This window comes from Westerdykella ornata (genome assembly GCF_010094085.1).
Source record: "Westerdykella ornata strain CBS 379.55 unplaced genomic scaffold EI97scaffold_6, whole genome shotgun sequence".
NCBI lineage: Eukaryota > Fungi > Ascomycota > Dothideomycetes > Pleosporales > Sporormiaceae > Westerdykella > Westerdykella ornata.
Genome location: NW_022986856.1, coordinates 169,742 through 192,573, shown reverse-complemented (window position 1 = coordinate 192,573; position 22,832 = coordinate 169,742). Strand labels below are relative to the sequence as shown.

General features: G+C 51.6%; 11 protein-coding genes across 11 annotated transcripts; 4 read left to right on the top strand and 7 right to left on the bottom strand.

Annotated features, from left to right (window-relative positions):
• Positions 1-159: 159 nt before the first annotated feature.
• On the bottom strand, positions 160-1,560 carry EI97DRAFT_441076 (uncharacterized protein; the record flags this gene model as incomplete). Its single annotated transcript, XM_033799675.1, has 3 exons — positions 160-629; positions 681-1,217; positions 1,284-1,560. The coding sequence occupies 3 exons, from the start codon at positions 1,558-1,560 to the stop codon at positions 160-162; spliced, it is 1,284 nt and encodes a 427-aa protein (XP_033655316.1).
• Positions 1,561-2,450: 890 nt separating this feature from the next.
• Positions 2,451-3,844, bottom strand: EI97DRAFT_373915 (GroES-like protein; the record flags this gene model as incomplete). Its single annotated transcript, XM_033795421.1, has 4 exons — positions 2,451-2,741; positions 2,796-3,210; positions 3,274-3,644; positions 3,737-3,844. 4 exons carry the CDS (start codon positions 3,842-3,844, stop codon positions 2,451-2,453), a joined length of 1,185 nt encoding a protein of 394 aa, XP_033655315.1.
• A 577-nt stretch (positions 3,845-4,421) lies between these two features.
• On the bottom strand, positions 4,422-5,806 carry EI97DRAFT_500023 (uncharacterized protein; the record flags this gene model as incomplete). The annotated part of the gene is made up of 2 exons (XM_033802639.1): positions 4,422-5,313; positions 5,481-5,806. The coding sequence occupies 2 exons, from the start codon at positions 5,804-5,806 to the stop codon at positions 4,806-4,808; spliced, it is 834 nt and encodes a 277-aa protein (XP_033655314.1). The 3' UTR covers positions 4,422-4,805.
• A 667-nt stretch (positions 5,807-6,473) lies between these two features.
• EI97DRAFT_431852 (alpha/beta-hydrolase) lies at positions 6,474-8,387 on the bottom strand. Its single transcript, XM_033798033.1, has 8 exons — positions 8,106-8,387; positions 7,860-7,967; positions 7,573-7,694; positions 7,477-7,509; positions 7,122-7,419; positions 6,880-6,931; positions 6,782-6,827; positions 6,474-6,730 (listed from the first exon to the last, which is right to left on the bottom strand). The coding sequence occupies exons 1-8, from the start codon at positions 8,238-8,240 to the stop codon at positions 6,502-6,504; spliced, it is 1,023 nt and encodes a 340-aa protein (XP_033655313.1). The 5' UTR covers positions 8,241-8,387; the 3' UTR covers positions 6,474-6,501.
• Positions 8,388-9,314: 927 nt separating this feature from the next.
• EI97DRAFT_449219 (uncharacterized protein) lies at positions 9,315-10,447 on the bottom strand (the record flags this gene model as incomplete). Its single annotated transcript, XM_033800206.1, has 3 exons — positions 9,315-9,815; positions 9,888-9,956; positions 10,007-10,447. The coding sequence occupies 3 exons, from the start codon at positions 10,445-10,447 to the stop codon at positions 9,315-9,317; spliced, it is 1,011 nt and encodes a 336-aa protein (XP_033655312.1).
• Positions 10,448-10,656: 209 nt separating this feature from the next.
• Positions 10,657-11,407, top strand: EI97DRAFT_272672 (PHF5-like protein). Its single transcript, XM_033794298.1, has 3 exons — positions 10,657-10,811; positions 10,867-11,066; positions 11,118-11,407. Exons 1-3 carry the CDS (start codon positions 10,795-10,797, stop codon positions 11,225-11,227), a joined length of 327 nt encoding a protein of 108 aa, XP_033655311.1. The 5' UTR covers positions 10,657-10,794; the 3' UTR covers positions 11,228-11,407.
• A 3,135-nt stretch (positions 11,408-14,542) lies between these two features.
• Positions 14,543-15,858, bottom strand: EI97DRAFT_457018 (Clavaminate synthase-like protein; the record flags this gene model as incomplete). The annotated part of the gene is made up of 4 exons (XM_033800787.1): positions 14,543-14,818; positions 14,872-15,265; positions 15,323-15,548; positions 15,606-15,858. The coding sequence occupies 4 exons, from the start codon at positions 15,856-15,858 to the stop codon at positions 14,543-14,545; spliced, it is 1,149 nt and encodes a 382-aa protein (XP_033655310.1).
• A 265-nt stretch (positions 15,859-16,123) lies between these two features.
• On the top strand, positions 16,124-17,790 carry EI97DRAFT_431847 (uncharacterized protein). Its single transcript, XM_033798032.1, has 4 exons — positions 16,124-16,697; positions 16,764-17,255; positions 17,306-17,604; positions 17,652-17,790. Exons 1-3 carry the CDS (start codon positions 16,180-16,182, stop codon positions 17,346-17,348), a joined length of 1,053 nt encoding a protein of 350 aa, XP_033655309.1. The 5' UTR covers positions 16,124-16,179; the 3' UTR covers positions 17,349-17,604; positions 17,652-17,790.
• Positions 17,642-18,162, bottom strand: EI97DRAFT_374080 (uncharacterized protein; the record flags this gene model as incomplete). The annotated part of the gene is made up of 3 exons (XM_033795434.1): positions 17,642-17,732; positions 17,758-17,981; positions 18,037-18,162. 3 exons carry the CDS (start codon positions 18,160-18,162, stop codon positions 17,642-17,644), a joined length of 441 nt encoding a protein of 146 aa, XP_033655308.1.
• Positions 18,163-19,063: 901 nt separating this feature from the next.
• On the top strand, positions 19,064-21,539 carry EI97DRAFT_431844 (Nucleotidyltransferase). The gene has a single exon (XM_033798031.1). The coding sequence runs from the start codon at positions 19,263-19,265 to the stop codon at positions 21,420-21,422; it is 2,160 nt and encodes a 719-aa protein (XP_033655307.1). The 5' UTR covers positions 19,064-19,262; the 3' UTR covers positions 21,423-21,539.
• Positions 21,540-21,837: 298 nt separating this feature from the next.
• On the top strand, positions 21,838-22,757 carry EI97DRAFT_395212 (uncharacterized protein; the record flags this gene model as incomplete). The annotated part of the gene is made up of 2 exons (XM_033796318.1): positions 21,838-22,189; positions 22,237-22,757. The coding sequence occupies exons 1-2, from the start codon at positions 21,947-21,949 to the stop codon at positions 22,753-22,755; spliced, it is 762 nt and encodes a 253-aa protein (XP_033655306.1). The 5' UTR covers positions 21,838-21,946.
• Positions 22,758-22,832: the final 75 nt, after the last annotated feature.

The following is a 22,832-nucleotide window of genomic DNA, read 5'->3' as shown; positions in this document are numbered from 1 at the left end:
GCTTTCCATTCCCATTTCGCAAGCCATCCGCCTTCCAGAACCCGGCATCAGTGCTAAATATCCGAGTGTAGGACTAGCACAGAGCCCATAAAGACCACCTCTTTCAACCCTCTAACCGCATTGGCAGACCAATACAGCCAAGACCTTCCCAGTGACCATTCACGGCCACAACTCACTCTCCTTCCGCCCCTCCACTATCCCTGACCAGCTCCTTCCCAACCCAGGCGGCGGAGCAAATCGCTCCAACAACTGCGGCTTATTCTTCCCATGCCGCACATTCTCCACAATCTGACTGCGCTGTCCGAGTTCCTTGGCCACAGATATCGAATTCGTGATGGAGGAGAGCAACGCCACGAGCTGGACGTCCGAGGCTTCCTGTTGGGATTCCAGTGTGAAAGCTTCAGTGTCGGGAGGAGAGAGTATGTTGATGCGAGCGAGGGTTGCGGAGATGCTGCGGAGGATGGAATGGTCTAGTGAGAGGGGATGATCGGGGGTTGGCGATGGGTTGAGGGGGAGCGAAGGGTCGGTGAGATAGGATGGAGGCAGGGAGGACAGATAGGCGCGGAGGAGAGCTATACGGCGACGGAGCATACGGATGGCGTTCATCTTTGCTGTGAGTGTGGAGAGGACTGGGTGGCGTTAGTTTAGTTTTACGGCAGGATCTCTCGACATATACATACTTTCTTCGTCTTCGGCAGTCAAGGCGTTGTCTTCCTCGATGGCCGTGTCTTCCTCTGTGGCCCTCTCTTTTCCCTTTCCTTTGCCTCTAAGGATCCATGGGACCTTACTTTGCGGGCTTGAGGGGTCAGTTGAGGAAGAGTGTGCCTTCACTGCATCCTCGGGAGCAACGGCAGTGGCATTGCCGCCTCCCCGAGCAACGAAATCCACAGCAATCATCTCGGCCTCACCCGTCTCAATGCTATACACCAGCTCCCGGAACTTCACAGCCTTAGCCTGGGCCGCGCCGTCGATATCCATGGCCTTGTCATTGCTGGGATTTTCGTATACGGACTCGTACAGTGTCAGAGGAAGTTTCCCCGCTGCGGTAGCTGGCGACGGTGCTTCGGCAGGATGAAACAAAAAGAGTATCGGCGACTCTGTATACAGCTCTGAGATTTGATTGTGGATAGGAAGGTGTTCTAGCTGTGGCCCGGAGGCAGGACCAAGCGTGAACCAGCCGACGATATCGAGCACAGGATCTTTATGCACATCTCTGTCTACAAATAACGGCTCAGTCAGTAATCAGGTTTAGAACCAGCAGAGATGCCTCCGGCTGATCTTACAATCGTCCAACCGTTTCCCAAACCACTCCTCATCCAGCACCACCTCGCCCTCCGCATCTGCCCTCAATTTCGCCTGAAACGCGACTTCCATGGTAATTTCCCTGCCATTTTGCTGTCCTAATATAGCTCCCGCAACCGGTCCTTTCTGCTGTCGTAAGGTATGCCGCGTTATACAATCTGAGATTGTGAGGAGCACGAGAGGGTGTAGCTGTATGGTGGGGCTTGTGTCGGAGGCGCGAGAGGTGGATAACAGCGGGTTTGGCGCTGCGGTGGCCATAATTTGGGACGCTTCCGCTCGGGCTACGTTCAACTTGGTCAATTCAGGAATGAGCGGAGTAGAAGGGCAGGGCCTGAGGGTGTTTGTTGTTTTGTTGTTGGAGCTTGCAGGAGCTTCAGGCAGTCGGGCTTGGCGGGGAGCTCTTCCGCAATTTGCTTAGTAATTGCATCACGTGTATTTTCCTCCTCCTATGGAGAGGTAAGAGAGTGGACAGAGTGAAGTCACGGGCAGATGCATGAACTTTCTTTTGAATAGATGAAGGCTTCTATTTGGTTAATGCTGTTGAGCTAACATCGTGGTAAGGGCGATCGTATGGAAGCCTTTGCCTTACTAAGCAGCCTTCTACCATTGGTGCCCTGTTAGAATTTCTGAAAATAGTGCCATGATAGAACAAGAAAGAGTCCGTTGGACAGATGAAATAGGTCCAAAGCCCATAATGAGCAGTAGATTATATCGAGAACCCGAGCCTGACCTCATCAATTGGCTGACTCAACACTCGGTGAAAGGCACGACGTAATCACTGACCGATATCACGACGATCAACACTTAGAACGAGCCTTGCTTGGTATAGAAGATTCCATTATGAGTTAGAGGTTTCCCTGTGCCCATCCGTATCTATAGCCTGAACTTGAAAGCAAACTGGTATCTTCCACTGTGTTCACCCACAAACCGTCTATGCGAAAGGCAACCGACTTTAGCCCATGGAAGGTGCCACCAATCTTCCTAGCTCCACACCAAAACCTAAGAAAACGTCTATGGCTTCTATATTATTAGTTGTCGTATCGTCGTCATATCGTTATGGTGACCTGCAAGGTCACTTAGTCGTTCATTGAAGCCCAATGCTGCACCCATATCTTCCACGTGCGCTGAGATGTGACTAGTGTGTTAACTCAGGTCTCAATGAGGACCTTTAAGACGAGTTTTCCTTCTTTGTCGGCAGTTTTCGTCGCAAGGTCGAATGCTTCCTTGGCGGAAGCAAGACCCTTGAAGCGATGCGTAACCATGTTGTCGAGACTGGGTAATACGCCAGAAGACAGAATCTTCATGCCAACGGGATACGTGTTGGCGTAGCGGAAGATACCAATGATGTCAACCTCCTTGAGGTGGGAGGCTGACATTGGCAGTGTCTGTATGGGAGTGCCCATTCCGACCATGATGAGTTGACCGCCCGGACGTGTTGCCTTCTCAAGATATCAGCTGCTGCATTTGCAAAAGGGAGAGGAACTTGAACCTACATAAAGGCCTGCTTGCATGCAAATCTCTTTTCCGGTACAGTCGAAGGTAATATCAGCGCCTTCGAAATCTGGATCATGCAATCCTGCGATCTCCATAACGTCGTCTGCAATCTCCTTGGCAGCAGCGAATTTCTCGGAGATGTCGTTGAGGTGTTTCGTGGGATTCACAATGTACCCCTTGTTGGCAAAGCCATTTGACAAGGCATAATTGACCCTGCCACTGTCGAGATCTGCAATCAATACTGTAGTTGCCCCAGAGAGCTTGGCCATGGCAGCAACTAGCAGCCCCACGGTACCGGCGCCAAAGACAATAACAGTGTCACCCTGCTCAATGGAGGCTCTTCGGCAGGCATGAATTGCGACAGAAAGCGGCTCAAGCAGTGCGGCGGACTCAAGCGAGACATGCGGCGGAACCCTAAAAATAAGCTTATCAGCCCTCATTGCTTTTTCTGACGCTTGCGGCTCATGCATGACATACTTGTAGCACCATTTTGCGGGGTGGTTGATGCGTTCCTGGAGCGTGCCCTGGAAGTGAGGCACAGACTTCGCGCTACTCCGAAACCTCATCCTTGGGCAGAGGTTATATCGGCCTCGTTGACATGACCGACAATTGTCACACGGCACACCCACTTCGAGGGCAACCCGGTCGCCAATCTGGAAGCCAGTGACAGCGTCCCCAATGGCTACCACGACTCCAGCGGACTCGTGCCCCAAGGAGAGTGGATGGCAAGCCTGGAGGTCGCCATTGCGGAATTTGCTGTAGTAAGAGCAGTCACTCCCACAGATGCCGGTGGCCTTGATAGCAATCTGGAGCTCATTGGGTGCGGGATCTGTGATGGTTCGAGTTTCCTAATCGGACTGTTAGCCGCGAGATCAAGCACATCATCCCCCCACGAACGTCGGGAGCGTGGGATAAGTTGAAGGAAACGGGAGAGGCCGACCAGTCTCAGATCTTTTGCCCCATGTAAGACGGAAGCTTGGATAGTAGTGGCTTTGGAATAATGCCTTGCTGGGATAGGGTAGATATCCGCCAGCGCAGAGGGAGCCATTACGAGAGATTCAAGGAATGATGTCAGGAAATGATTGAGAACTGAAGTGAAGAAGGAAGGTGGCTTGCCCACACCCGCGCGGGGGCGGAGACAGATATACTCGTCCCCAGATCAACAGAGACACTGGGGCGAACATGGCCGCGCTGCAACGGGGAGATAGTCGAGTAGCAGGAAAAGTTCCAAAGACCCACGTCACTTGTTGGCCGGCTCAATCTTGGGTGGTACATGGATACCGCTGCGTGAGTGGATCAGGGCGGCTTCGCGTAGCTTTTGCTTTGCTTTAACCCGTTACTCTCTATATAGATGAGGCTAGATCTCCATTGCGGATTCGAAGATAACTGCCAACCACTACCGGATTGGAAGCGCTCGCGTTCCGGTACATGGGACGGTGTCGGACGCGAGGGGTAGCGCAGGGGTCAAGTGAAGATAGCATCATTGGAGGTGGACTGCAAAATGGGCTGTTTCTGTGGACCCAGGACGTCTATCAGCCAACAGTGCAGGTGTGAAACGGCGATAAGGCATAGCGACGCAGCGGAGCGCGGGTCCAAGCTTCACCAGATGCTGCAGTCTACCGGCAGCATGAGGTGGTGCGTGCAGTGACGAGTCGTTGCAGAAGGACGACGATTGCTGGGACTGTACAAGGACCTTGGACCTTCAGGCTGATATGCGGGAGAGGTCGGATCGAGGTCTGTGGTTGGAGCACTGATGGCACAACGCCTCCGCTGTGATGGGTACCTACATCCTCTGTATAGCACCCAAGACGACAATATGCATAGGGAGACTGCCCTGGCAGTCTTCTGGAAGAAATAGAAGCAAAGCCATTATTAGTGGCCAAGTTCTTCCGTAGTCGTTCTCGGGGCCCTGGGATTGCGTGCGCGGCGGGGGCCGGACCGCAATATCTTTGACACTGTCCAGCACGGCAAGGGACCGGACATGAAAAACGGCCGGGGCGGCCGATCTGTCAAGGACAACAGCAAGCGACCGAGAAATTCCATGACTGGAGGGTGCGGTGGCACCGCGGCATACCACGATATCGTCTGGGGGCGCACAGGTAGCTTGTTGGCCGGATAGGAGTCGAGGTTGAATTGCGGGTTGGGGAGAGATGCATGGCGGCAGTCAACACTGGCTGCCGAGACGCCGCGTTGACCAAATTTCGAGGCACGGACCCGACAGGCTGGGAGAGGGTGGGCTTGCCATGTGCAGGCTTGCTTATCAAGGACCATGATGCATTGCAGGCCGGGCAGAGGACAGCAGTTGATGAGAGGGCGGCGAGCCAGACGGCCGTTGTTGCGAACGGCATCTCGGTTCTGCCGGTGCAGCTCGTCGTGAGATCTGCCTCGGTGCTGTTTGCTGGCCCGCGGAATGGAACAGCGACACCCGTCGACAGGCCCTGCTGCTGATCTTGCTTCCCATGGGCGTCAATTGTACGGAGTAATGTAATCAATGCTGTGTTGTCAAGATGGAGATGTCTGGACGAAATGTAGTCTCGCCGTGATGAGAGCTGCTGTGAAGCCAACCGTGGCAACCGTAGTTTCAAGCACGGCTTGGCGAACGTGCCCTCTTACACAGTATTGTCTCCAGCACTTCATCCCTCTCCCTTCTTCCCTCACAAGCAGCCAGCCAGCCATATCCACACGCCCGGCCAGCAAATGCGATGGAATAATGCGACTCCGTGACCGACTGATAAGCAATGTCCTCTGAGGTTTCGATATTGCACCATCCCAGGCCGTCCCCTCGATCAGCGCTAGGGAAGAAGCCACTAGCATGGGACTCCAGTCCACCATATACGAGCATCAACCGCATCCCATCAGCCATCTGCCAGTCCGCAAGGGACGACGAGCCGACACTTATGCACGACCGACTTGATCCAGTAGGCGGTGTGGAGTTCACGTTGCCTTCCCGCGCTGCAGCAGCTGCACCCTCGCCTATTCTGCCAGTCTGTTCCGAACTCAGGTCGGACATTTAACCTCTGGCCGTCGCAGCGGTGAGCGCAAACTTAGCAGAAAGCAACAGCTGTCTTCCAGCGCCGCGCCCTGTGACTCGCCCACCGGCTCAGGTACCCTACCTACCTGCTCCTCCAGCGCTCCACAATAGCGGCCCCGGACAAATGGTCCCGCATTCCGTCGTGTCAATAGCATCGCCGTGTTAAGCTCGTTTTCATCCACCACCGAACCACAGGGTCGAGCTCTCCCATCCTACTGGCTGCCGCAGGTTCAGTACGTCCAGAATGCATGAGAAGGCGACTTGCGCTACTCATGCTCTTAGCGACAATTGGAAATCGCTGCCGTCGAAGCCTCTTCGAACAATCCTGTGCCCTTGTTCTGTCCACCGAAAGCAACACCCGTCGCCACTTGACGGTCCACTTGATTTCTGTTTTTGCGACGGCACTCGTCTTCCCGAACCACAGTTGTCTCGGACCATATCTCGATTTCCATGTATGCATGCAGTGAGGTCCACTGCATATCGGAAGCACCAAACACGTGCCGGCGGTACCGGTAGTTTACATGCTGATGTAACAAGCTGGGAAAAGCCGGAGCCGACATCGCAATATGGAGCCGCAAGCACCACTATCTCCGTCAACCGAGACAACGAGGACGTCACTGCGATACACCCATGGCAAAATCGTAGCTGACCGCTTGTATTGCATTATCAAACTGCTACAACGAGCTCCTGGTTCCAAACCCCTGGTTGACAAGCCACTTCTTGATGATAGCATTGGTCTCATCTGGCTTCTGCGTCAAGGCCCAGTGCGTAGCCGGTACCTCCCCTCTGGTAAGATTTGGTAGCAGAGCGTCCATGTTTTTTGCCATTTCGGGCTTCAAAACATTATCGTAAGTGGCCTGGATAAACAGGACGGGGATCTTGATGACCTTCTTGTCCAGAAGTCTCAAAACGAGTCAGTTGACCGCTTCTCATGAGCAAGTTTTCCAAACTCACGCAAGATCATCCTCCCAATTGGCTCTCCTTGTCCGGTACCAATTCACTGTGGCACGATCAGTGAACCGACGAAGCAGCACGACAGGGTCGCCACTCACAGGTAGGATGGATGCCGTGGCGGGAGAACTCCCTGACGTAGTAGTCAAGCATCTATCATCGTCAGCAGATCCGTTATTGACCGCAGTAGAAGCAGAAATTCTTCGGGACACTGAAGTACTCAGATGCTGCAGTGGCGAATGTGGGTCACGCGGCCATGTCTCTTCCGGATCCAATCTGCCAGTATGCAGCAATGCACATTGAATTGAGGCTCTGTCCACCGTCGCAAGATGGAACAACTCACCTTTCCGTTCAAGAGCCTGCTCTCACCAATCTTGAAAAGATTCTCGACCAAGATACCCTTCTCCGGATCGAAAGCCAGCTCGCCATTAGGACCCTTGGCACCATACAAGCCCTTGAGGAACGCTCGAATAGATGCTTCGTCCTTGACGGCCTTTTCCACTTCACCCGAAGCCAGATGGATCTGGTACTGGAACTGTGGCAATTCACCAGCGACGAGCTGCTCAAGCGAGAAGTACTTGCGGTGCGGTGGTGTGTACGGGGTACAAACGGAGAAGACATGAGTGATCAAGTCAGGGTACCTACATAGACGTCAATACGTCTGGACCTGTTACTTCATCACTTCTTGTATTGCTTACCACGCAGCAGCACGCCAGACGACGGAACCTCCCCTAGTAAGTGTCAGAGAACTCAGTTCAGGACCCTCATGCCAGTTGAACGTGTAGATAACGTACCAGTCGTGGCCTCCAAGCACGATCTGCTTTGCGCCTATGTGTTTAGCCAGCGCTGCAATGTCGTCGGATGCCCGTTTCAGGCCGTATGTACTGATAGGCTCCGGCGGAGATTTGGGTGCGTCCTACACTTGACACTTAGCCTCGCAATGCCCTTCGTAGTAGATAAGAAATATCTCTAGAGTATCCAACACCTTGAGCGAAACCGCACTCTTGATAACAAGCCCCCGTGATCTATATCACCGCCCAAACCTTTGTAGACATCCAAATGGAATGATCTTGCAACCTACCGTGCCTCCATACCCCAACATATCCGGCGCCACAACCCTAAACCCCATATCCAACAACATGGGAATCTGATACCGCCATCCCATACTCAAATCGGGCCATCCGTGAATCTGTAGACCACATGTTAGCCGTCCAGCCTGCCAGCCCGCTCCTCAAATATCCGTCTGCATCAGCCAACACACCCCGTCAGAGTAGGGCAAGGAGTCAAATGCGCAACTCACTCCCTGAATTCAGAAGTCCACACTTACCAGAAATACGGTCGCATGAAACGTCCCACCCGGCGGCACGCCGTACAGGAAATGATACGTGTTCCCATTTAGCACGGCGGTCTTGTGCTCGACGCGCGAGTCGCCGTCTGGGTCGATGGGGCGGATGGCTGGCATGTCGTTTCCTCCTCCTCGCAGGTAAATTCTAAAAAGGAATCCTTGGAGCTTTGTAGTTTGTATTCACTCGGGAAACGAAATCAAAATTAGATGGGAGGTTCTATTATGCAGAGAGGACGATGGCTGGCTGGTTGGGCTGACTGCATCTGAAGAATGGCTTCATAATCTATAGCTTCCAAGTAGCCGAGGCTGGTTGTTCTGACTTCCTAGGCTAGGTTTCCCCGCCAATTTGCCCAACTTAGCAAGACAGTGAAGACTAATCATGAAAAGACAGACTCGAACATATGCAATTCACATTCTGATTAGCAAGCAACCTGGATCCAGAGCTCTGCAGTCACGACGCCTAGGTTCAGTTTGCTCCTAACTAGAGTCGTACCCGCTTTTGAGGCTCCGCAATCTGCGAGCACTGAACGGACGACGGACGATTGTAGGCGGGCTTGGGACGTGTTGATACCGCTACCTGGTAATAGTAGAACTCTCGTAGTACTGAACTGAAGAGGGGAGAGGCAGCGAAGTATGGGATTGATTGCATGTGGTCTACCCATTGCGCGACCTGAGGCCTCGTTGTCGGTCCTCGTCTCGCGATTTGCCGACACCGAGACGTGCATTCGGATTTTTGCCAATTGAGATGCATAAAGTTGAGATGCACAGGGAATCTACGTCTGCCATGTCCCGGATCTCTGGGTGCTTGCTGCGTTGCTACTGTGTAACCGCGCCGTACGGTTATTGCCGATGGAGGGCTCGTAGACGTTGGATCCGTTGGAACGAGGGGATGCTCCGATCTAAATGGATGGAGTTTTGTGGCCTTCGGTAATAATGAGGAAAATAGCCCAAGTGTCGCATAGAAGAGTAGGAGGTTCCCAATCGGTGAGAAGGCTGCCAATGAAATGACCTGTCGCCTTAGAAGATTCGCCGTGGTTGCAAAACGTAATCATGAATATCTGGTACCTCGAATCATGATCATGAAGATCTTTTTTTTGCGGATGGCGAAGAAATCAAACCCAACGTTGCGAGGCCGTACACAAGAAGCCCAACATCCGCTAATAGCAGGATTGCGTCGCTGTGTCGGTTAACTCAGTAGATGACCGTATCTTCAGCGGCCTCTACCATCTCGTCTCCGTTATCGTCCATGGCTTCTTTGTTCGTATCTGCCTCTAAATTCCCTTCGGCTGACGTCGCACCCAGACTTGTGGTAGCCGATATGTGGTGTGGTTCAGCTACCTGTCCTCCTCTCTCCGCCCCATTCGTGACAGATTCTGCATGCTCATTATCCCTTGGTCCCGAATCCTCGGGTGACGGTCCGCTACCGTTTAGGCTCCTTTCATTCGTTCCATTCTCTATAGCCGTGTCTTCATGCATATACGTATCTTGGTCCCTCTCGAGCGACGGCTGTGCATCTTTGTTGGACTCGGAGGCCGTGTTACGGGGCTGCTCCTGGTTCTGCTCTCGATCTCCATCCGCATTCTCTCGGGACCGTAATTCATCTAATTCTCGGCGAATAGTCTCCTCGGCCTCGGCTATTTGGGCTTGTATTCGTTCGTCTTCTTCTTCGGTGGTTTCCCAGGGTTTATAGTACTACATCACGTTATCAGCATCGGTAGCACATCTTGCATGGCCAGCCACACCATCCGGCAGCAGCAAACATACCAGTTGTGGCTCAGTCTTTGTCCGAAGGAAGTGGGCCATGTGTCGCATATTGGCATGTCGAATCCGCATCTAAGCCTACAGGTAAGCTGCGCAATTGCGAGATATCCCAAGTCTCATACCGATTCCCTCTCGAACCTCTTCTGCTCTATCCGGCGCTGAGCCTTGCGCTGTGCAATGCGCTCAGCCTTCCTCTGCCCATCTTCCTGCTCTTCCTGCTCACGCTGAGCCCGTTGCCGTTTCTCAATCTCCGACCGTTTTCTCTGTGCTGGACTAGCAAAATTCTGGGATAGGGCACCGAGGACTGCGCCAAAAAGCCTTCGTTCGCGGCCTCGCTCTCGCCTCGCTGGCACTGCTGTTGTCTGCGTTTGAGCGTTTGACGAGGGTTGTCCTCCGTTACTAGCTTCGGCATCGAAGCTGTTGAGCCTCGGTCGTTTGGCATCTTGTTCGGCTACGGATGATTGCCTCCTCTTCTGGCCCGTTGGGGATTGTGGTGGACTCGGGGAACGGTTCGTTTCCTGGGGCTCCGGGAGCACTACAGCGGAGGCAATGATGCCGTCCATAGTTGAGAGAGATGATAATGTGTTGTCGGTAGTTTCTGGAACCGAGGACGTTGGCGAATAAGCGTTTAGCAACTTTGTTCTGTCAGTGCATGGCCATCAGTGTTTGTTTTACCTCGATCGACGCGACCAGTTTGGCGAAGCTTCCACAGAGGCTTGGCGCTCGGAGATTATGTAAGATCTCCGCCACCCCATGTACTTGTACACCTCTGCCACCGACACCACGACTATCACCATTGCAACGCCGCTTCGCGCACACATACAACTCTTACGCGCATATTCGCACGATCATTACCAACAAAGACCACGTTCACGCGAAATACGAACCCTAGGCGCCTACACAGTTCAACATGTCTCGCCATCATCCGTAAGTGTCGACTTACTCCTCTCAACCGATGAATATCATGCTAACTCCTGCTCAGAGATCTCGTAATGTGCCGCAAGCAACCCGGAGTTTCCATCGGCCGCCTCTGCGAGAAATGCGACGGCAAATGCCCCGTTTGCGACAGCTACGTCCGCCCTACCACCCTCGTCCGCATCTGCGATGAATGTTCCTTCGGAAACTACCAAAACAAGTGCGTCGTATGCGGCGGCGAAGGAATCTCAGACGCGATGTATTGTAATTTAAGTATTTCCCAGCTCTTCTGTTAATCTCTCATACTAATATCCGAACAGGAATGCACCCGCCTCGAAAAAGACCGCGACGGCTGCCCGAAAATCATAAACTTGGGCTCGAGCAGGACTGATTTGTTCTACCAGAAGAAGAATTTCAGAAATCACTAGTCGGAGCGACGGCAGCGCGTGGGGGAGCTATGAATGGGAAGAGGAGCGTTGGGTACAACGCGCTGCCTGTGAATGAAACATATCTCTACATCGGATGATTATAGGGTCATCGACTGCGCACAAGCGGATCATCGGAACATTAACAGCTCCTAGAGACCATCCGTTGCGAGCCACGGACTTGAATTCGAACCTAAGATACTGTGTTATCAAATTGGGGGAATGGTCTGGGGCACAATACGGATTGTGAGGGCACCTTTGTCGCGCATGCGGGCTATGCTACAGCCTCAAGCTCAAACCGCGCGACACTCGCTCCGGGGCTCACTGCGGCTATTGACTGAGTGGATAGGAGGGATAATGTAGTCAGAAGGCAGTGACGGGAAGAGTGGCATTCCATCTTGCAAATATCCAGTGCCTATTTCCCGCTACGAGAAGTAAGGTGTTGTTAACAGGCTCTCTAGAATTTGTTATATATATTAAACCTTGGTTAGTCTTTGTTTCTTGGAAGGGACAACTTAATTGTCTCAACCGCGTATCAGGTACAGCACCTAGGTGACAGAAAAAAAAAGCTTTATATCTTAGCAAATATCTTAGGTCTAGTTCCTTATTGTAAGAAATAGGGTGTGTCCAAGATGCTTCTGTAAACTTATATTTTATAACTAATTACGATACACTAGGTTTACAACTGTCTACTTGCATTTGCTTAGGTAGTTAGGGCAAGCGTAGTATCTATTCCTGTGTCGGAGCGATCTTTATTCTGTTGATTGTGTCTTAGGCTACAGTTACAAATGCTATGTGAGCATTCTTGACAGTAGCGTGTATCCAAGATGCTTCTGTAAATTTATATTTTATAACTAATTGCAATACAGCTGGTTTAGGAGTATCTGCTTGCATTTGCTTAGGTAGTTAGAGCGAGCGTAGTATCTATTCCTGTGACGGAGCGAGCTTTATTCTGCTGACCGTGTCATCGCCTACAAGTTACAATGCTATCCATGCATATCTTGACATTAGGTCTTGTCGTCTGCGTGCACCTTAAGAGTATGTGACGATTCAATAGTACATCAAATGTGAAGATTTGGCATTCCCGGAAATCTGAGAATTACTCCAGTAGCAGGTACAAGTCTGGTCACGCTTCGTCAAGCAGACGCAAGCTATTTCCGACAATCTGGTCGCATATGACCTGGCCGTGACGTTTCTAGACTAGTATTCCCGAATCTGTTTGTAGACTACGATCGTTTAAGAACCTAACCATGAGCGAAACCGAAACTGCGGCAGTCCAGGACTGATTCAGAAAGGAAAAGCACTAGCGCCACCCCGATACCCAATGTAAATTCACGAATGTCGCAGCTGATGATTGAACGAAGAAAAAGAAAAATCAGCAGTATCGGTGTACAAGAAAGGTCGGCTGGTAATACATAGTCCCTGAGCCGTTTGTGATAATCGGAAAATACAGCCAGTGCAGCATATGCGCACACTGATGCTCAGCTATCCGAATGGAAAGAAGCGAATGGAGAGTGTCATAATCCGTAACCCGCGACAGGATTCGCCTTCACCGTGAAAGTTTCTGAAGAGATGAGAGTATGGGAATCGAATCACGGACGAGCCTCCGAGTTCCAGTGTCCATCCGCACTGCTCTCATTGAGCCAGCGAGTCATGGCTGCGGATTGATGACTGCGGCGTGAGGAGCCATTCAAGAGACTGGCATGGCATGAGCCGGTCGTTGGCTGATTCTGCCCTGCACGGCAGTCCTGAGAGGAAGGTTAACGATGAAATTACGAGGCTTCGTGTGAGTAGGATCGTACCTGAACAGTAGGCGGATGATGCCTATGGGCAGGCCTCTGCTGTCCAGGTCGCGATTGTCTGTCTCCACTTCTTGGGTCAGGATCCGCCATGCAATGGCAAGTGCCTGTTCGTGGAAGAGTTTGGAGGATATATCACAAGAGGACAGTGTCGGCTTGAGTATTGACACTTGGACAGCTGAATCAGTGATACTCCACAAAGGCAAGATCAGGGCGAGTCAATGGTTTGCACAAGCTGCGAAAGACCTTTGGCTGCCGAACGTCTTGCCATGCGGATGATGCTGGCTTTAAGTAGGATCCCTAACCTCCATCGCATAAGCTCCCCCAAAAAACTAGAGTGAAGTTGGTTCAAACTGCCGTTGGGCATTGCTACCATTCTCATCGGTCGCCGTATGCGATGGTGATGTGAACCAGTGCATTGTGCGATATGATCAAGATGGCAGGGGTAAAATGCATGCTGTGTCCGTTTCATGGTGCAGGTATTTGCGTATCTCAAAGGGCCACCGGAGACAGAGAAGCCATGTTTAGATTCCAAATATCCTCCACGTGAGTAAAAGATTCGAGGAAACATTCCTCGATGTCAGAAGTTGTGGACATCAATGTCGCGGTGACGGGAACCAATGTTACGAGGAAGCTTGTGTATCAGCTCGGTTTCGCACCTTTGAAGTTCGAAAGAATCAACGATGTACCACAACGGTCAGGGGCACAAGAGAATCTGCTCGCAATACCTGGGTAGCAGGTAGAGCATCTGACGTTGTACATACCCCTTGCAATCTCCCGGAATGTCGAGAACAATATTGCTGATTGAGAAGAGCGAGATTCAATCATCCAGTATACTCTGGGATAGTTGATGACGTATTTACCTCGGGCAAGATACTCAACCGAGCCAAACCAGGCCTCTTTGAATACAGCCAGATGTGGGACGGTGAGTGTGAAGCAACAAAACTGTAAGAGCATGATTCTGACTGGTATCGGAGCCGAGTAAGAGCTTCGCAAAGTGCTACGAGGAAGCGATGGAGATCGGCCGTATGTGGTGATGGAAGGGGTTACAAAGCGGCCCACTTCCTTGATCGATTGTTCAACAAGGCACTTTTGGCCTTTGTATTAACTGGTAACACAAGTGCAGTAGCGTTTGATTCGAGACTAAAGATGTGTGGAGGTCTTGCAAACACGTCTTGTCAGCAGCAGGAGCATAGCTCAGTCCGGCTCATCTACTAACGACACAAAAACTGTCATTATGTCCTACAAGTCTATGGACGATGTCTTGCTTGCATACGGTATTTAGAGGATAGATAAGAGGCTTTTCCGGACTCATGATTCTCTATGATGTTTTCCACAATCATGTTAACAGAGTAAACGCCCCCGTGCTTGAGCAGAACCGTTCGGACAGTCATTATTGTTGAGTAGGAATAACACCTCAACCGCGTGAAGGTGCACACGACCTTCACGGACAGCCCGGGATCGAACTAGACCCGTGGTCTGAGATACAAAGGACTCCTACTCCACCAGCCTGCTAAGCCTAATTGAGATAGAAGTCGACGACTTCATCGCCGTAGAACTTGCGTCCCACCTCCTCATGGCTTCGGATCCACTTTCGGAGTTGCGACTCCCCGAGGGTGTCCCACCTTGGGTCAAGGAAACTGGAGATTTTCTCTGACTCTGCATTCAACGCTGACTGGCGAAGGCTCCTGACATGTTCCGGAATGTAAGACCGGATTTGTGAGACTGTGAGATCAAGCGGAAGACCCTGGAAAAAAGGAATTGAATACCGTGGTGATGATTCGGAGGTGCGGGCCTCATAAATGTGAGCCTGTGTCATATCTTGAGGGGGATGGGGAGGGTGCAGACCTTGACCCTGTGAACAGTCGCTTTAACAGCGCCTTCCGTTGCTGCTTCCATGGCATTGCCAAAGTTCACTACAAATGTTCCGGGAATTGGCGGAGCCTTGATCCATTTTCCAGTTCCACTTAGGACCTCTAGACCCTCCTGTTGCTCAACCTGTAGCAGAAAGGTAAGCCATCCGCTCGAGTCTTTGTGTGCTCCCACACCTTGAGCATGTGCTATTCCGTCGGTTCGTGAGCACGGAGGATATTTCACGAGCTTGATGCGGTGCTGAGGGGGTACATGGAACTGTGTGTCATCTCGGTTAAAGAATGCATCGAAGGTGCGAGTTGGAATTCCAAATGCTTCCTCTATGAGGTGTACGAAACGGTATGACAGCTCCTGCAGGGCATCATGGTACCTTTTCAGGTTCGATTAGCCGATCATTGACCATTATACTGCAATTACGGCATCTAACTCTGTCAAAGCTTTCCTGAAGCCCGGTACATAGGACTCAGGAGGCCACTGATTGGGACCGCGTAGCCGCCAATATAATCTGGAAAAGTCTTTGTTCCGAACAGCTTCAAGTTCTGAACAATCTTGCGAAGTGTGACCATCAGGGTTCCAGATGACGGGAAGCTCAGTGGCAAAATCAAACTGCTCTCTAAGGTCCTTCTGACCAAGAGTGACCTCTTCTGCATAACCTGTCCAAAAAGCTTAAGAACAAGTAACCGGGAAGCGTATACACACAGCCGACTAACCACTGTAGCCTAAGAAGTGGGGTGAATTTAGCTTCGAAAGCGCTGCTTTCTCTTTCAAGGGCATGTCGAAGAGCTTTGGTAGCATCGAAACAAGGTTGGTAATGATATAGTCTGGAACACCATGGTTCTTGATGTAGAGGAACCCGATGTTGAAGAGAGCGTCGTGCAGTTGAACGAGGAGATGGGGCTTTTGCAGGGGGTCGTCTGCTAAGGCGAGGTCGAGAATGGGTAAAGTGAGGGTAGTGTTAGCCATGTAACTAGAGTGCGCCACAGGGTGTGTCCTGTGAGACAATGATGGATGATTGACGAGTAGTAAGCCGGAAGGAGGCAGTGTACTCAATAATGCCGTCGTGCGTGGACGTGCAAGCATTCAAATCTGACTCGATTTGTCTTGCTCGTGATGGGATGACATGACCAGACATGCAAAGCCTCATGTGGCTGACGATTCACGTGCCAAGGCGTTACTCTCGGAATAGAGTCGGTCCGCGCAACGGTCAGGCTGCTTCCGACTTGCCCCGCAAAGGTAGCTCCCCGCGAAGACACAAGAAGTCCACACAACTACAACTACGACGATATGGCGTACAACTTCGTCCGGTCCTACATAGACACGTTTCGAGAGCGTACCGCGGCCATCAGCCATACCTCGACCTTTCGTTCCACCGGCCAGATAACGCCCGAGGAGTTCGTGCTTGCTGGTGACTTCCTAGTATTCAAGTTCCCCTCCTGGGAATGGGCGGATGCCTCGTCACCCTCGAAGCGAGTATCGTACCTCCCGCCAGGAAAGCAGTATCTCGTAACTCGCGGCGTACCGTGCCGCCGGCGCCTCGATGACAACTTTGCTGGGGAAGCCGGACAAGCCGGCACTCTCGTTAAGGATGGCTTGGCAGGAGAAGGCGACGCGGATGACGACGGATGGCTAAGGACGGGAGGTATGGCTGAGAGCCAGGAAGCAAAAGTGCGGGATGTCCGAACTGTCGACGAGAGCGGAAATCTAGGAGCGCCCGAAGATGAGGAAGACGAGATACCAGATATGGAGGACGACGATGACGATGAAGCCATCATTCGTGAACCTGCAAGCGAAGACTCGTCGGCGTGCGTATACATCCATCCTTGTCCGAGCTTGTTATTATGGCCATGCACTTGCTAATACCGTTGTAGACCTGTCCGCACCTACACCCTTTACATATGCTACTCCGCAAAATACCAGACACCCCGCCTATATCTTTCGGGCTATGGCTCCACCTCCGTACCGCTGAAGCCCCAGGAGATGATGGAGGATATAGTCGGGGATTACAAGGACAAAACCGTGACAATCGAGAACTTCCCTTTCTTCGATCATGCAGTGAAGACGGCATCAGTGCACCCCTGCAAGCATGCCTCTGTCATGAAAGTCTTGCTCGACCGTGCAGATGCCGCTCTTAAACTTCGGCTAGCGAAGCTGAAAGCCGGCAAAGGCGTCGGCAAAGTCGATAGCGGCATGGAAGGCCTCGTAGATGACACGAGGCTGCTGAAGCTCACGGAGCAGGCGAAAGCACCGGATGCAGATGCCAAGGATGCAGACTGGGACCTAGTAGAAGGTGGTTTGGAAGACGAGGATATCGCTATTCGGGTGGACCAATATCTAGTGGTGTTCCTAAAGTTCATGGCTAGGTGAGTCAGATGTTCCGTCGTAATACCCCCTTGCTAACTCATCAAAACAGTGTCACACCAGGCATAGAACATGATTTTACTATGGGCATATGAGACATATTTCTAGGCACTTTCTCTGTCTAAGATTGATTACTACGGGGAGTCCTATGGTTCTACTATCACACTCTGGCGTTTGGGATTTCATGGAAGGACCGGGTAGCAGGAAATGGTGTTGGGGTTCAAGGCTTCAAGATCGACCAGTGATGAGCCAAGATACCATGATTTGTGATAATATGCCATCTTATCTGTACTGAACAACCTCGACATATCTTCCAACACGATTGAGTGAACACAGCTGAAGATGCAAAAGGTACGCTACGCCTAGACGACCAAACAAAGCAATTGATCTATTCCCAGTGATAACCCACCGGGTCCCAATGCCGCATGCCCCAAGGCCGTCTCATTTCGGATTCTTTGCCTTCATACGCCGAACTCTCTCTTCATCAAATCTTCACCCAATAACTTAGCCTTCAGTCTATCGATAAATGATTGCGGTGCCGCAGCGCGCGGAAGCATCTGGGGAGCTTCTAGCGAGCCCGGTGCGATATCGCCTGTGAGGTCGCGTTCTGCTGTAGCGGCTTTGGCGCCGAAAAGGGAACGTAATGGGAACGGGAGCTGGGAAAGAAGAGGCCCGGGCAGATCCTCACTTGTCTCGGGAGACAACGCGAGTTGCTCCGCGATATCATGCTAAAGCTGTTAGATGGGGCAAGGTCTAACTAGAGTGCGTTCGCATAAGGCATACCTCAGCCACGCCTTCGAATCTCATCTGTTCAGCAAGATGTTGGAGTTTCGGTGCGGCGGGTGTGATTGGGATGGCAGTCACTGATGCCGCTACAGCCAGTAGGACGAATGGAGTAAGAGAGCGCATGGCTTAGTCGGTCTTAGAAAGCACGTTGTGCGGTATTACTGTTGATTATGCGGAGTTCGACTGGCGGCGGAAGAGAGTAGGGTGCAAGAGATGAGTCGAGGCCCTTAAGGATATTGGCTGATGAACGAACGACTTTCTTGAAGAGAGTGAGAAGCATGATATCTTATGGAGGATGAAGGAAACGAACTCGTCCCCAACAGAAACGTTATGTATCCACGGCTGGAGAGAGAGAGAGAGCGTCATTCAAGGCTCGCCTGGCAGACTCCTCCTTTATATCCTCGAGACCTGGCGCCCCCACCATCGCAATCGTAGGGATAGAGACTGGCCACAAAGGTTGGAGATCGGCGGTAGGGAGAGACATTCGTTTGAACCTCACGCGTTTGGAAAAGTCAAGATAAGAAAAGGTTTAGTGGACTTGTAAACAGAAGGAATGCGAATCACAAGTTCGTGGGTGTTGCGCGCGTGTGCCGTTGGAAGGGATAAAGGAAGTTCTTGGGAACGCAATGGAGAGGGGATCAGTGATGGATCTGTGAAGGGTAGGGTTATCGAGGGGCTCAGGACACCGTTCTTGCTAGTTGTTCTGGGTATCGTAGGTCTTCCGTGCTGCACGGTTAAACCACAGTTTTCTGGTTGTTTTGTGAATGTGAGCTGACAGGAATGGAGCAGCAGCTCCTGGGTGGCTCTCAGATATAGGGAGGCCTTGCAGTGAACGGAAGTAATCCGTCTATCAAACTACAGCGCAGAGCAAGTGATGCCGTATGAGGTTCTGAGTAGAAGGAGGTAACCACACACGCCATTAATATTGGTGAATGGTTGAGTTAACGTCAAACTAAGCAAACTTGCCAAGAAGCGCCATCTCACCTTCGTGCTAGCGTACTGTGTATATGCATCCAACCCCACCCATTCACTCATCCATGACCAACGGATCTTTTCACAGCAGTTTAGCTCTCTGGCAGAGTATACTATGTTGATTGGTATTGTCTCAATACTAGACTATGCTTCTATTTCCAACTGGCTGATAATACACACACCTTGGACTTGCACCTTCATGACGTAATTGGTGTAGCATTGGTTAGACATCCTTACCCTAGGTATGGGAAATGGAAGAGCACGACTTTGCTTCATCTCCGTCTTCATCGACGGCTGGGCCAGTACCTGACCTCAGCAATATACCTCCGATTCTTATTCTTTCAGCCCATTTCAATGACCAGGAAGTACACGAGCTGGGGGTGAGGTTGCGCCGGCATCATGCAGTTGTCACATCGGACCCGTCAAAGGCCCGAGTATTCATTGGTCGAGTAGGAACCAAGAGACGGGCTGAGTTTGAGTTGAGGAGTCGAAAATTCAAGGTGGAACCAGCTGAAGAGGAGGCGAAAGAAATCAAAGAGAGCAAGCGCTTGTTCAGTCACGCAGAAGATGCGGACGGTCCAGCAAACAAGAGAAGAAAAACGTCAGTTACGTCTTCGAAGCCGATTACAATTGATTATGAGGACTCTGTGACGGAGGATGAATCAGCGATAGTGGCCGCCGAGGAGTCGGAGACGGAAACCGAGACCGATGGTGGGTCGACAGCAGTAGGTGAGACACCAAACACTACACCTGCGAAATCTCGGAAGAAGTCCGCAACTCCACCACCTGTTTTTCAACGTTGCGCCGATGATGACATTGTCTGGATCGTGAAGGCGGACTGGCTCGACCGCTGTGTTGCAGCCGGCCAACTTCTGCCACTGGGGGACGACTTGGTATATAGAGCAAAAGTACTAGAGCGACCAGGAGCTCCTCCCTCGACTACTCGGGGTTTCATCAAGCCGAATCTGCTGTCGACTTCTACACCTGCTTCGACATCTGCGCTCGCCGTTCAGCCAGAGACAGCTCGGAGTATACTTGAGCGGGCGAAAATCGATGCGAGCAATGCTCCACGGGTTTCGAGTTACATTCCCAATCAGAAGGACGGTCATGGTTCGCGTCGATTCGAAGGGCTGGCTTTCACTTCGAGTGGACAGAAAGCTGCTCAGGCGGCATCTCGGACGGCACACCTTCTACAGCAGACTACAAGCGAATATGAAGGAACCGATAGCGACACTCCTGAGCCTCCCGAGTGGGTTAAGAGAGGCATCAAGTACGCTTGTCAACGGTTCACTCCTCCAAATCCACCTAATCAGGAGTTTATTGAGCTGCTGAAGAAGATCCGCACTGCACGCATCCTTATTGATGATGACATTGGCGTCCGTGCATACTCCACCATCATTGCGAGTATTGCTGCGTACCCGTACAAATTCAGCAATCCCCGGGAGATTCTCCGGCTACCAGGCTGTGATGTTAAAGTTGCGAACATGTGGGTGGAGTGGAAGAACACCGGTACACTACAAGCCGTCGAACAATTCGAGAATAACGAAGCCATGAAGGTCCTACGACAATTCTACGAGATTTGGGGTGTGGGTGCGAAGACAGCGAGGAACTTCTACTACAACCACCATTGGACTGAACTTGATGATATTATTGAATATGGCTGGAATGAGTTGGACCGGGTGCAGCAGATCGGATTAAAATACTACGACGAATTCCTACAGGGTATACCGAGAGCGGAAGTTGAACAAATTGCGGAAGTCGTCCGTCAACATGCCGTCAAACTGCGAGATGAGCGCATTACTGTTACCGTTGTCGGGGGATACCGCCGTGGCAAGGAGATGTCGGGCGATGTCGACATGATAGTCTCGCATCCCGATCTGAATGCCACAGCAGGGTTAGTCAAGGAGATTGTTGAGTCTCTCGAGGAGGCGGAGTGGATCACACACACTCTGACCCTGAGTCTGAATAACACTAACAGAGGTCAAAATACCCTCCCTTTTCGGACGTCCAAGCAGTCCGGCGTTGGCTTCGATACTTTGGACAAGGCGCTCGTCGTGTGGCAGGACCCACATTGGCCTACACGCGAGCAGGACCTTCAAGACAATCCCAGGGCCAAGAATCCCAATATCCATAGGCGCGTCGACATAATCCTATCTCCTTGGAGGACTGTTGGCTGTGCCGTAATGGGATGGAGCGGTGGCACAACTTTCCAGCGAGATTTGCGCCGGTATGTGAAGCATGCCAAGGGCTGGAAGTTTGATAGCAGTGGCGTTAGAAGCAGACAAACTGGGAAAGTAATACAATTGGAGGGACCTGAAGGCGTGGACGGGACTCCGGAGGATGCCGAGAGGAAAGTTTTTGAGGGATTGGGGTTGGAGTATGTGCCTCCGGAAATGAGGTGTACGAATTGATTGTTTGGATAATGTAGACCGCTTGTCTACTCGCAAATGGCGCGCATTTCTATACTTTGTACATAACTGCAATTCGCTATTGCTAAGCACATACCGTACAATCTGAACTTTTGGCCAGTCTGTGCTCGATTATTTCATTGTTGTCATCACTTTCGAGATTCAGGGTGCCGCACGTACAGAAAAGTCTGACAAGACTACGGTTGATTTAGAGGTCCTCAGCGTAGAGAGATTTTTAAAGAGTCAGCTCATTGTAAAAGCCATGGTACCTGACAACCTTGGAAGGACAGAGGTTCGGAAAACATATTCGGTTTTATTTCTGGACACCAGCGATATATTTCCGACACTTCCCCGCGTTCCGAAGCACCTCGGCTCTTTCTTTTTTTGAACGACCTTCGAGCTACAGACAATTCGCAATCAACGGCCGCGGATAATAGGGTCCGCATGTCTTCGATCCTGTCTGCTGGCGGGGAACTTCTTTGCACTCTCGCCATTGCTGTCCTTTCTGCCTTCAAGAGTGGATAGCAATGCATTTCTCGGACCCTTTGGTGCCAGTTGAGCGCCACGTACAACATTCAATTGCGCGCCTGCCAACGTGGCTCAGTCGATGGCTTGGATATCGCAGAGAGAAACTTGGTCCTTCGCCTACGCTCATTGTTTGCATATATGGTTTCATTGGATCCTTCTGCGGTCTCTCAATCCTATTGGCCATATTTCAACATACAGATTACTTCACGAGCCGTAATGTTCCTCCCATTGTCGCCTCATTTGTAAGCCTTTCCTCTGGTCAATATCTTCATCGACTGATTGTGTATAGGGCGCATCCGCCATTTTGGTATATGGTGCTATCGATGTACCTCTTGCCCAGCCCAGGAGTCTGATTTTCGGCCACTTCTTCAGCGCCCTCACCGGCGTCATCGTGGCCACCATATTCGACCTGAATCTGCACAATCAGGAAAACGTCACCTACCAATGGCTAGCAGCATCCCTCTCGACCGCAATCGCCCTAATAGTGATGCACCTCACGAAGACGACGCACCCACCGGCAGGCGCCACGGCGCTGATGCCATGCACCGATCCCGTTATATGGGCACTCCGCTGGTATTTCTTACCCGTCGTACTTCTCTCCTCAACGATGGTTCTTGCAACGGCTCTCATAGTCAACAATATCCAGCGGCAGTATCCTAAGTTCTGGTTTGCTGCATTACCTCTCCCGGCTCCTCAGCTAGCAGAGAAGCAGCAAAATGGGGCGGCTACTGCTCCGGTGCCAAAGGCGGAACGAGACGGTTCGGTTGGGTCGAACATCCTCCGGGATTTGGAGACGGGACCCATATGATGATTGAAACCGGGGGGGGGCCAGGGGGGGGGGGGGGGGGGGGGGGGGGGGGGGGGGGGGGGGGCCGAGTAGAAGAA